Raw genomic sequence first — 13,468 nt, 5'->3', positions numbered from 1 at the left:
AACTAATGGTGAAAGGCACTAGTAATGAAAGGGCTTTTTGTGGCTTAAAACCAAAATACACAGACGTAGAAAAAAAACTGTATTACTTTGTTATGGAAAAAAGTTGTTACGTCAATCATATGCTTGTGAAATCGCTAAATCATTGAATAAAGTTGATTTTAAAGGAAGCCGTGGATGGGTAACACGATTTTTTGCACGAAATGATTTGTCAATAAGACAAAAGACGACCATTTCTCAACGACTTCCAGACGCTTATGAACAAAAAAGATTACATTTTCACAAATACATAATAAATCTTAAAAAAGGTAAAGGCTTCTCAAATAGGAAACGCTGATCAAACCCCCATATATTTTGAAATGCCATTTGACAAAAAAGGTGAAAAAAGTGTTACGATTCACACTGGTGGTAATAAAAACAAAGGTGTAATGTTATGCTTTGCATTACTTCTGATGGATCAAAATTACCTCCGTACATTGTTTTTAACAGAAAAACTCTTCCTACCGTACAGGTAAATGGAGTTATTATCAGCGCACAGGAAATCAGGTTGGATGGTCGAAACCTTAATTTTAGATTGGATCAGCTGTGTATGGTAAAAGCGATCAGGAGATTTACTTAATAAAAAAAAATACCAGTATGCTAGTAATGGATAGTTATCGGGGGCATATGACTGATAAAGTGAAAGACATTTTAAAAAAGGGTATGACAGATCAAGTAATAATTCCAGGCAGATTGACATCTCTATTGCAACCACTAGATATCTGCATTAAAACAACTGTACAGTAAACGGATGGCTGATGAAAATTTCTTTCTCACGCCTACAGGAAGAATCAAACGCCCAGATTTTAACCAGATTTGTGTTTGGATAAAAGATGCTTGAGAAGGTATTTCCACAGAATTAGTAAGAAAAAGTTTTAAAAAATGCGGAATATTTAATGAACTTGATGGTAGTCAAGTCGATCAATACGTTGATGGTAGTAAGTCTCCTCTTTGGCAGAGCAACGTGGAGACTACTGGTAACTCTTCTACAGACATTGACAGTGACGGTGAATAATTAAAAATAAAATCCCATATTAAAAAGTGTATTGAAATGATCCTTTTCAACATGGTACTTTCTTTTCGTTTTACTGGCCTACTGATTCTGAACTAACTAGTACTTACGATAATTAATTATTAATGTAATATTAATATTGTAATTTAAATGAACGAATTAAATGCTTTACTTTCTGAATATTTTCGTAGTTTTTTATCATATCTGTTGCACTTTAAAATACTGGTATAAACTCAATTTTTTTTTTAGATTTTCGGTCTGGAAAATTGAGGTGCGGGATTTATTGTTGGGTGGGAGGGTAATCAAATAAATATAGTATTTAATGATTAAGTTTATCTGGTAATAAGTTTTTCAACATGTTACCAAAAAAGAAGTAGATACCATATTATTTGTTTTTCATATGTTTAACTGATGTTATAATACTGTGTTTACTGGTATGTTTTTTCAATCCTGGAGAAACGTAAAACCCATATTTTTAACAAGAATGGACGATTTCAGACCTAATGCTTTGAGTCAGTAACACTGTATCCCAACATATCCCAAAAAAAAACCACATTTTTATCATAACTTTAATACCAGTGAGCCAATTTAATTTTATTTGTATCAAATTACTTGTCATTCAAATATATATCTTTTGTTTTTTTCAAAAGATGTTTATGTAAGCCTGTTTTTTTTCTACCATTTTTTGTAATATGTTTATTGTTGTGTTGCTATTTTTGAATTGTGTGACAAGATAACTAAATCATTTGTGAAGGTAAGATAGCTAATAACTGCGCGCCATTTTCATGTCCCAATTTTAAAGGGAGTAGTATTATTTTACTCTTCCCATTTGTTTTTTCACTCATAGATAACTTTTTAAAACAATTGAATAGAATTAGTGAGAGTCCATCACATTGTCATGTTCCTGTTTTTATTGGGGAAGAACTAGAAATTCCACCTAAAAATTTAACTTCAGAAGTTGTGGCTTTTATTGTCTTTGATTATATTTCAGGTTTTATCATTCACACTGAATTCTTTTAGATTTCAAAAAGGGATTGTCAATCTATAGAATCACCTGTTTTTTTTCTTTCTAAACAACAAAGATAACTACATAACTTTTAACTGTTGCTTGTGCTTTGTGGATAAGAAGTTTAACAGAAGGAATTTGTTCTATACATGTCCAGCTGTTCCAAGTCCAGCTATTTTGGATCTGAGTTGATCTTTTTTGTGAATAGGATGAATTAAAGCTGATATATAAATTCACCTGTAATTTTTTTCTGTTTCCCTTATTTTTTGGAATAATTTTTTGAAATATTGCATTATTTCTTTTGGAGCATATTTTAAAATGTTCTTCCTACATTTTTTATATAATTTTTGAGCAGGATGTACAGAAATTTTTTATGCGTTTTCTTTCTTAGATTCCTTTCAAAAGTAATTTTCAACTTTTCTTTACAATTGCAGGTAACATAGATTTCTGATAATCCAACCTCAATTATTCATCATATTTATGCCACCAAAATGTTTCAGCCATATTTATGCCACCAAAATGTTTCAGCCATGCTTACTTATTTTTTTGGGCAAAAATTATCTTGTTAAATATATTTAAAATGATGTACTAATATATTTGAAGACATATTTCAAATGATGTATACATGTGTACTAATTTGTAATTTGTATATGTTGTTAAAAAATGTAATATAATTTCAGGAACCTTAGATATGAATTATATGTATTCTTAAAAAGGTGAAAATGGATTTTTTTTATTGATTAAAAAAGTGCTTATACTCAACTAGGAAAATTTCATATTTAAGCATTCTACAATTTGACATTGAGCTACCAAGGCTTAGGTATACAGGAGTAAAAGTGTTCAACTTTAATCTCAAAATGAGAGTTATTTTAAGTGCTGGTGTATTTCATATTCTGGATAAATTTATCTCATTCAAAATTACTAGCTAATGCCCTTAAAGAATTTTCATTTTTAGAATAAAACTTTTGTAAAATATTTAATGATAACTGGATGAGTCCTTTCAGGCCAGCTGAAAGGAGGATTGATGCTTTACCAATTTATTGTGTAGTAACTTCTGACTGATCAGAAATATAATTAATAGTATTAATTATTAGCGCATTACGCGCTTATGTATTTTAATTTTGTATTTAATTATGTATTTTAATTTGTTCAGGGTTGGAACCCTACTTGGGACAGGTTTGTTACGGAAGATTATGTGTTGAAAGATACTGCAGAAAATAGACAGTTGCAAAAGGAGTTAGCTGAAAAAGCTCAACTTACAACGTAAGTATATACAAATGAATTCAGTTTTGTGCTAATTTTATCAAAAAAGCTCATGTTTTATTTATTTAAAAGTGGTTTTTCAAAATATAAGCAAATTTATTAGTTTCATATTCCAATGTGACCTTATAATAATAATCACGTTTCATCACTTATAGTTCAGTTTTTACTTCTTCAATCTTTTTAACAATGTTTACTCTGAGAAAAAGATACAATTTATAAAAATTAAGATGAAGCTATTTTTTCACATTTTGCAATGCTGTTGTGCTTCCATTGTTTATTTAAAATAGCCTTATTTAGTTTTAAAGTACTGAGACAAGGTACAGTCAGTCATTTAATTTTTTTGAACTAAAGGAGAAACTGCTGCCATATTTTGTCAGATTTGTTTTGCAGCAAACTTGTTATGAGGAGTTAAATCATCGAAAAATGGTGTCGCTGATTTAAAACGGGAGGAAATGATGTTTAATGTTGGCAAAAATTTCAATATTTAATTGGCCTAAAGACTTTTATTAACTTGTATTGTAAGGTAGAAAGGGACTGTTTCTTGTCAAATTTCTGCCTTAATCAAGCAATATAAATTTTGAACTGTGATATTCTTCTGTAAAAAGCTGTGTTGAGAGATATAATAAAAGACATTAAGGAAACATTTTCTCTCTCTCTCTCACCCTCACTCACTGCTTGTATCAAACACTCTTGTTACCTTAAGTTAAAATTCTGTTATGGTCCAAACCTTCCCCCAAGTGACTAATTTATTTTCTAATTTGAAAGATATGTGACTGGAAAAGGCTCTTTATTGCTGTAACAAGGTCTATGCAGTGATGAAGTGATTAAAAGAGCAAACAAGAGGCTTGTAGTAAAGATATTCAATGGGTTTGTCTATTGCAATGTAGTACATAGTAATTGGGTTGAACAATAAATGTAGAATTTTTTTAAATGGCATCATGAATTGATTCAAAATAAAATGCTTTAAGAATAGTTTCTAGATTTTGCATTGTTACTTTCTGAAAATTCTTTTTATATTTGCGAATTTGATAAACTTTCTGTTTCAACCTTCCTTTCTGAGTTAAAAATAATTTTGTTTTCATTTTTTTTTAAATATATTCATAATGAAAAATTATTACAAGCGAGGGAATTTTGTCTTTCAACCATCAGAGTTGTGCTGAATTCAGTATTTTGTACAACAGTATGAATAGTATTGCCTGAAGTACAAGTACTTTTGAGCTTATGACCTTGACATATGCCAAGACATAAGAAATGAGTTTCTAAATCTGTGATAAGATGCATAGCATTATGTAGCGTTCAAGTACATATGAACTTATGACCTTTGTTCTTTTGTGCATGTTCACTAGCAAGAAAATATGAGATGAACTTATGACCTTTGTTCTTTTGTGCATGATCACTAGCAAGAAAATATGAGAAAAACTCTCAAAACTAACTGTCTTCAGAAGCCCCTCTACCTATAATAATGCTCGATACTGTCGTGGTGAGGAATTATTGGATCTTTTTGCAAATAAAAATTCTGAATTTGATGATTTTTTTTATTTCCAAAAGTCATTTTAATTTTGTAAGTAAAGATTTATTCATGTTTTTTTTTTACAGTGCAGTAAAATTTTGTAGAGGAGGTAATTTATACAAAAGGGACCGCCAGAAGCGACGGCGCAAGCTGTCTGAGAAGATCAACGAGAGTCTGGAGGCAAAGCGGTCACTGCCAGAGGCGGCAAGAAGCCATGAAAGTTCTTCAGAATCGTCGAGTGAAGAAGATCCTATAACTATACCAATCCCTGAAGGATTGAAGAAATTACTTGAGCTAGATTACTGTTTGATCAATCAAGAAAATAAGGTAATGAGCAGTCTACAGTAGTGTAATATTTAATAAGTGGTCTTATGTTTATTGAATCAAGTGATAATTATCACTATTGTATTTGTTTCAATATTCAAATAATTCAGTAACATATTGATCCACTGTGTTAATATTTTATATTATATAAATTATATAACCCACAATAAATAATGTTACAATAAATTTAAATTCTAACCCACAGTCACCCACGGTCACAAAAATGCATATAAAAAACCATGTTATTTAGAGCTCTATTCATTATACAAAAAAAATAAAAATAAACCCAAAAAAGAGGCAGTCAAAATAAAACAAATAGCAAAAAAGAATTTAATTGTTTTGTGGATGAAATTACAGAAAGATTTATAAAAAGAATAAAAAATATTATGAAATTATACTAAATTCAACAAATATTTGTAATAATTATACCTAAAATATATTTATAATAAAAAAATGATTAACGTATATGATAAAAATAAATATAAAAAAGCATATAAACTAAATAATTGCATTATAAAATATTTTAAAAATAACAGTAATAGAAATTATAAAGAGGAATTAAGAGAAATAAACAAAATTAAATGCAATGAATGTAATAATATTCATATTGGTAAAAAGCAATAAAATGTTTAAAAGACTATGGAACATTTCATAGCACACAAAAATGAAAAAGAGGTATTTCTAATGTAGCTGACCATTTGTTAGAATCAAACATACTAAACTTATTGCAAAATAATTTAAAGATTTTGGAAATTTCTGATAATGATAAAAAAATATAAAATAATGAACCACTTCTTCATATTCAAAGATGATTTAATCACAATCAAACGGTTGGCAGTAATGACAATAGAAGAAAGGAAAATAGTACCTTTTATTAAATATTATATCATTTCATTTCTGGATAGCAGAATTTGTGTATATGTCTTTAATAAATTTCAAAATCTTTAAAACAGAAAACAATTTTGACAAATTATAAAATGAATATGTTTTAATGTAGTTATAGAATTCAATGCTAACTGAAGATTCAGGATCCTTTGAAACTGGATTATTGGAGATTAATATGGTAAATTTAACTTAACTAATTACTGTGTTTTGGTTGTTTACATTTCATATAATATATATATGTATATACTCACACACAGAATGCAATTACATCAATGTTGATAAAGCTATATTACATTATTCATTCACGTTTATTCCTTGTTATGATTACGAGACTCAGTTGTCCGTATAATAAATTAAACTGCTAAACTTACAGTTTTGCAGTTTATTTCTGTTCCCATAGACTCTGTTGGGGAATAACAAGTTTTTAGTTTACTGTTATATTAAACACTAAACCATTTCAGTTATAATAGTGCTCTTTGTTTCTAGTACTTTTGTATACCTATTTCTACAAGTTTTTTGAATTTTAGTTGATATTCCAATAGTAATTTGTTTTTTTGTTCTTAAAAGTTAATTTATTTCCTTGATATTATTAATTCAAAGAGAAGGTATAGGCCTATTTTCCTCCTGAATATTGTATTAAAATTGTTAGCTGATAACTTTACAATTACTACCTAATTTTTATAAATGAAATGCTAAAATTGAGTCTTTTTATAAAATTTCACTTTCAGGAATCTCTTAAATAACATAGTTTTTGTCAGCTTCTTGTTTATTTATATATTTTATTCCATTCTTCTGTTTCAGTTAGTAAAGTTGCCAATTAAATATAATGTTCTTTCAATATTGGAAGGTTATGTTAAAGATTGTGCAACTAAAGCTTTATCAAATACACAGAGTGAGAATGAAAAACCTATGCGTTCATCTTCAAGTACTTCACAAAATCCAGTTAAATCAGTTGAAAGTTTACGTAATAAGTAAGTAAAATCAATGTAATTTATTGTGTGTGAGCGCATGTGCACATGTGTATTGACTGGGAGGGACATCATCAGGCTTTTTCACACTGAAAAAAGGGTTCAGACTACTAAAAAGAGGTACTGGAGGTCCTGTTACAGGCAGTTACATTCCTTCCATACAGTATGTGAACATCAAAACTTGTAGAACATGATTCTTATTCTAAGACCTTGGAGCCATCAGTATTATATTATTTTGAAAACCTATTAACTGGGATGAATATTGCTTATTAAGTAGAAATATATGAGATCTGTAAATAAAATATTGAGACAATTTTTTTTGGCAGTCAAAGTGGCAACATTGTAAAGTTATTAGCAAACTTATGGTTATATGAACAGTTGATTTATGTTAGATATTAATATTTTTAGTCTGTTGTTGCCATGTGAGACATAAACAAACTTTTCATGAAGTTAGTTTTTGTTGTGCGTTACAAAAATGAGTGATACTAAGTATGAGCAATGTAGTGCAATCAAGTTTTGTGTTAAATTCTGTGAAAATGCTACTGAAACTTTTTCAAAATTGAAAAGGGTGTATGGAGTTGACGCTCTGTCATGAGCCCAAGTTTTTAGGTGGTTTAAAACATTTTTAGATGTTCAGGAATCAGTTGCAGATGATCCACGCTCTGGAAGACCGTGGACAATAAGCGATGACAATGTTGAGCGAATCAGAGACTTGATACAGTACGACTGGCGATTAACTGTCAAAATGATTGTAGAATAATTGGATTTGAACCGTACCACAGTCCATCAAATTTTGACAAACAAATTGGATATGAAAAAAGTTTGTGCAAAATTTTAGTTTAAAAAGTTAAAGGGTGGAAGGGTGCCGTGATCTTTTAGGGTGAATTAAAACTGATCCTGATTTCTAAAAAATGTTATTACTGACAACCCAGAAACAAAACGCCAGAGCTAGGAGTGGCATCCAAAAAAGCAAAAATGAGCAAATCAAAACCATGCTAATTTGTTTATTTGACAGTAATGGCATTGTCCATTATTTTTACTGAGAAATTCTTGAAAGACTGCGTAAAAGAATTGCCCGTGTGAGACCAGCCATCAAAGACAACTGGATGCTGCATCATGACAATGCACCTTGTCACACTGTACTCTCAATTAATGAGTTTTTGGCAAAGAAAAACATTCCTGTAGTTCCTCAACCACCTTTTTTCCTGACTTGAGTCCCTGCAACTTGTTCCTCTTCCCAACTTTTAAAAAACACCTCATTTTGGAACAGTAGAAAATATTTTTAAAAAATGCCACCAACCATGTGAAGGATACTTCGGTTTCTGAGTTCCAACACTGCTAGGAAGAGTAGGAAAACCGTTTGAAGCATTACGTGGCTTCCCAAGGGAACTATTTCAAATGTGATAGAATCTCTGTATAATTGAATTGTAAATAAACATTTTTTCTGAACCAGTTTCATTACTTTATGTACAGATCTCGTATCTGTTTTAATTGCTTACATCTAATCAGCTTATCTATGAGCGAGGCAAATCTTTGCACGGGAAAACTGTTCTTTGACAGATTGGTAACTGAATAACAAAGAGTTTACGGAGTTGATATTTATAGATATCAAGCGGACTTTGATAATATTTCTTATCGCATTAGTCTTTGTTAGGTATGAAAACTCTGTCTTATATAATCTGGACAAGTCCCTACTCTGCAGTAGGACAAACATAGTACATATCTGCAAAAAGGGTAATTATTGTTTTTAATTTAATGTCTATAAAATATTCTAATGAAACGAATATTGCTGTAAATGTGCTAAAGGTAGTGGAAAAAATAAAGCGGTAAATGAAAAAACAAATTTTCTTGAAGAAGGGTGATTTTATTAGTCAGTTATGCCTTATGGATATATCAGGGGACTCTGAACAGGAAAGAATTGTACATGCAGGGTCATGCATGTACAATTCAGTGTGTTTATGTAGTGAAAGTTTTCCTGCGTCGTTTCAAAAATGTTACTGTTCTGAGTATAATAATCTATCTTTGGCTCATTAACCCTTTCAGCACCAAACATTTTTCCAAATATCTATGAAATGTATTATTCCAACAGAGCTGGGTATTTTCCTGGAGGAGCTTGCTAGAAGTGCAGTCTGATTTGCACTAATTTGCAATGTTTTATAGGGACCTTAAAATCTATAAAATAAATTGTATTTATTGCTGATAATATAGTATAGTAAATATATATGTCCTATATAACATCTTCTCTGGAAAAAAATGCATATTTTAACATTTTACATTTTTATTCTACAGGTGAAGAAAAACTAGATATTGACACTTTTAGCACACTGCAAGCATGGATATTGGAAATATCCTGTTACTGGATATTAGATATTTACAAACAAACTTTTAAGTCATGAAAAGCCATAGGCTTTGAAATTAACATTCTGAAAACATCATTATGTATTCTACTTTAAAGAAAAATATGAAGATCTTAAACTAGACGACATTCAGGTTTTATATGAAATTAAATTTGTAGAGGTTCACTGTGTAGGATATTCACTTTAATATCCACCTGGATTTAAAAAAAAACCAGTAATAGACCATTCATGAATGGTCGTTGATCAGTCATGATCGCTCTTTGATCATTCAAGTATGGTCATTGATGTAGAGAACCACTCAAAACTGCATATTAACTTGTCTTATGCCAGTGTCTGTGCATAGCAGTTTATATATGATGTTCTGATTTAGTAGAAGAAGCAATCTGCTGTGATGAAAAGGCTTCAAATTTTCCAGTGTTTGATGTTTTTTTGCATCTCAGGAACTTACAGTGATATATACCCGCTTCTCTACTAAATCTCCACAAGAGGTTGTTGTAGAACTGTTGCCACCAAGCCTCTACATAATTTCTGAAGCCATTGACTTACTACGGTGTAGAGAACTGGTGTTAATTAATACTAGGCATTCTGATTACAGGTGTGCTTATTCTTGATGTGAGCTCTGATTAAGCATCATGATTTTCATGGTTTTATCCATTCTTGACAAATGGAAACATTTCACTTCTGAGTAGTCAGGAGAGTCTTATGCTATAAAAAATTTGATGTGGACACCACATGTTTCCTTGTACGCCTATTAAATTATATATACACATTTTTTGCTGCACTTCATTTAAACTTATTTCATTTGAAAGAGAAATACGATCCTCCAATCTTTAATAAAGTGGACAGCTACACAATTGCATCGTGGTGGACACCGCATTACAACACATTATTTTGTGGTCTCTGTATCAACATTTTATATTAGTTTATTTATTAATTTTGTTTCACTTCGCTCAAGTAGTTATGTCTTTTAAGTGAGAACGTGTCAGATCCGTATCCATGCACACATCAGTTCGAATCTTACTTCATATACATATATATGTATTTTTATTTTTTTTTTAAATATATTTCTTTAATTTAAATATATATTGATTTATTAATAATTATTAACCTTTGTAAAAATTTTTGAATTAAAATAAAAAGTAAATAAAATTTTATTTCACTAATAACTTCTGATTTTTTCATATATTTTTTTTCAATCTGAGGTTAATAATTATTAATAAATCAATATATTTAAATTAAAAGAAAATGTTTAAAAAAAAGGAAATGAAGTCAAATTTGTACCGATGTGCCTTCCCCTTGTAACATTCAAATATTTCATTACTTAAAATTTTATTTGTCTGTAACTCTGGAACCGATGAAAATAAGTACTGCTTATGATATGTCGTTGAAAAGTTCTCAATGAGGGCTTATGGCTTATTACTACAGTTAAGAAAAAGTCCAAAATCCATTTTTTGGGGGTTTTGGGCACTTTTGGTCCGATTTATTGTAATCAAAAGGGGAGGTGCACAACTAGATTTTACCACAGTCCTAAATCCAAAGTTTCAACATTGTACTAATCATTTTTGAGTTATGTAAGATGTATACATATGTACGTACAGACGTCACGCTGAAAGTAGTCACATGTATTCGGGGATGATCAAAATAGATATTTCCTTTGAAATTTGTAAACTGAAATTTTTCGCGATGACAGTACTTCTTTTACTTCATACAAGGAAACAAAAAAGTTCAGTCGGTCCAGTTTTATCTAGATTCTCCTCTGTCCTACCTTTGTTTATCATTTGTGACATGTCCAAACCGTTTTTTATGTTTTATACTTTCTAATCTTAATTACTCATATATTTTAGTATTATTTTTTCTATCCTGACTGAACAGTCTGCTATAAAAAACTTTCATTGATTTTGCTTTGCTGTACTTCCCATAACATTTGTCATGTCTAGGTGTTAAATGTATATTTTAATCTACATCTTATTATCTATATTATTAAGCTATTAAATAGCATATATGTAATTTTGTTTCAGGCTGAATCTGTGTAAAGAAGTTGTTGATGGCTTAAGAGTTTATTTTGATTTTACCTTGAAAGATCTTTTGTTGTATCAGAAGGAAAAAGAGCAATATAGTCGTGTAATTGCTCACATTAAACAAGAATTGAATAACAGGTAAATATATGTAGCAGAGACAATTTGAGGGTCTTTTTGCACCCTTCAAAATATTATCTCTATATAGCCTAATTCTTTTCATACATTAATTTAAGAATACTTTTGAAAGGAATGGTGTGGCAGCATCTCAAGAAGACTTACTGACTTGGAAATTGATTCAGTTTAGTTATGTAGACTGGATTTTTTAGCTGAAACTCATAAACTGCTTAATTGATTTTTAAGAAATGTTTTTAAATATTTATTCAGTTAAGACAATTTAAAAGAGGTCTGTCTTTTCTGCCTTAAAATTTTCTACGCATTAATCCCTTACAAAATATAAATTAATAATAAATTTTAAAGATATTTGCAAATATCTATTGTTAAGATGTAAATAAAATTGGAAATAAATTAATTTTGTACTACGTTGACAATTCTACATTTTATAACCCCATTTCAAAAAAAATAGATTGTTAATTTACAATTGCATTCGTTAATATGAATGATAGCGGTCTAACTTTTAATAGTTTAAGAAAAAATGATACCTCATAATCTGTAATTCATGTAATGTTTATTCTCATCACATCCAAACTTTGAGACAATGTTGTTCATCATGAAGGTAGTAAAATAGGTTCATCCATACTATTTACTTTGATAGATATTTTGTTGCGTGGCCGGTTGAAACAGCATTAGTAGTCAATAAAACCAGAACCTGTTGTTTTATTTGAACTTCTGTAGTCCAAACAGTGGTATATGAGATTATTGTGTTCTTGATGTTAACATTAGCTAAGTTTCAGAGAAACATTTAACATTCAAATTTCTTTAAAAGGAGTGTTCAAATTTCCTGCCAGTTACTGTATCGTTTATTTCATTTATTGTCATTTTTTACTGTAATTTTATATATTATATGATTTACAAAAATGGCTCAGATTTCAGCATTGTTATTTCTTGTAGTTATATACTGCTTCTGCATGTGTGGCAACAGCCATGTGTTAGCTCTCTTTTGTGTTTTATTGATTAACATTAATTAATCTGTTAAATTAATATTAGTATCTAGCATCAGTAGTGCTCTAAACATATAAATTACTCAGTTTTGCAAAATGTAGTGTTTTTATTTTGATATTATAATGGAACGTAATGCTAAATTAAACAAGTTATTTCAGTTAGTTACTTATTTTTCCTTCTTTGGTTGTTATGGATGTAATTCTCAGAAAAGAAAATTCTACACACAATAACATTCATGAAAATCTTAGTTTCATTAAATTTATTTATTTTATTTAAATTTTAAGATCTTCACTCTTTTTATCTTAAGAATTTAAACTTTTACTCAGTTAAATTAAAAATTAAAACAAAATTTAAAATTATGAAAAATTAATTTTATTTATAATTTTTCATATTTTTAAATTTTGTTTTAATTTTTAATTTACCGCAGTAAAAGTTTAAATTCTTAAAATAAAAAGATTGAAGCTCTTAAAATTTAAATAAAATAAATAAATGCATGGTAAGTTATTATATTTTATAAAGTTTGTAATGCAATTTGAGATGAACATATGAATGTGTAATACAGCTGATAATGCGAGTAAATCACGAAAGCTCTCCTGCATATATAGTGGATGGAATAAGGTAAGTACATACTATTTTATTTATGCTGTACTTTGGTTGACCTAATAAAATAAAATAAATAAATATATATTGTCACGAGGGTGCGCGATGTTCGTTCCGCGCAGTTCGTTATTGGGAGGTTGTTGACAATTTATAATGTTTATATAATTATCGTTTATTGAATTAAAATGTTCAAATTACAACCAAGCAAATTAATAATAGTAACAATGATGATAAACAATAATGATAATAGTAATAATAATAATAAGTGACAATAATAAACCAGTTAATTAACACAAATATTAATACAGTAATTACAACCAAATAATAGTCAGGATAATAGTGGTAAACGATAATTACAGACATCAATCAA

The 13,468-nt window shown here is 29.2% G+C and overlaps 1 protein-coding gene across 3 annotated transcripts in view; it reads left to right on the top strand.

Moving 5' to 3' along the window:
• Nucleotides 1-13,468, top strand: part of msl-3 (male-specific lethal 3) — a 52,200-nt gene that overhangs the window by 6,102 nt on the left and 32,630 nt on the right. For all 3 annotated transcript variants that reach the window (XM_075370150.1, XM_075370148.1, XM_075370149.1), the window contains exons 3-6: nucleotides 3,208-3,317; nucleotides 4,914-5,154; nucleotides 6,838-7,007; nucleotides 11,380-11,517. In XM_075370150.1, the coding sequence (XP_075226265.1) occupies nucleotides 3,208-3,317; nucleotides 4,914-5,154; nucleotides 6,838-7,007; nucleotides 11,380-11,517 (659 nt within the window). The remainder of the gene's footprint in view (nucleotides 1-3,207; nucleotides 3,318-4,913; nucleotides 5,155-6,837; nucleotides 7,008-11,379; nucleotides 11,518-13,468) is intronic.

The sequence above is a fragment of the Lycorma delicatula genome, chromosome 7 (assembly GCF_047948215.1).
Source record: "Lycorma delicatula isolate Av1 chromosome 7, ASM4794821v1, whole genome shotgun sequence".
NCBI classification, from domain to species: Eukaryota; Metazoa; Arthropoda; class Insecta; order Hemiptera; family Fulgoridae; genus Lycorma; species Lycorma delicatula.
Note: the sequence above shows the minus strand (reverse complement) of the source record. Positions and strands in the feature narration are given on the sequence as shown.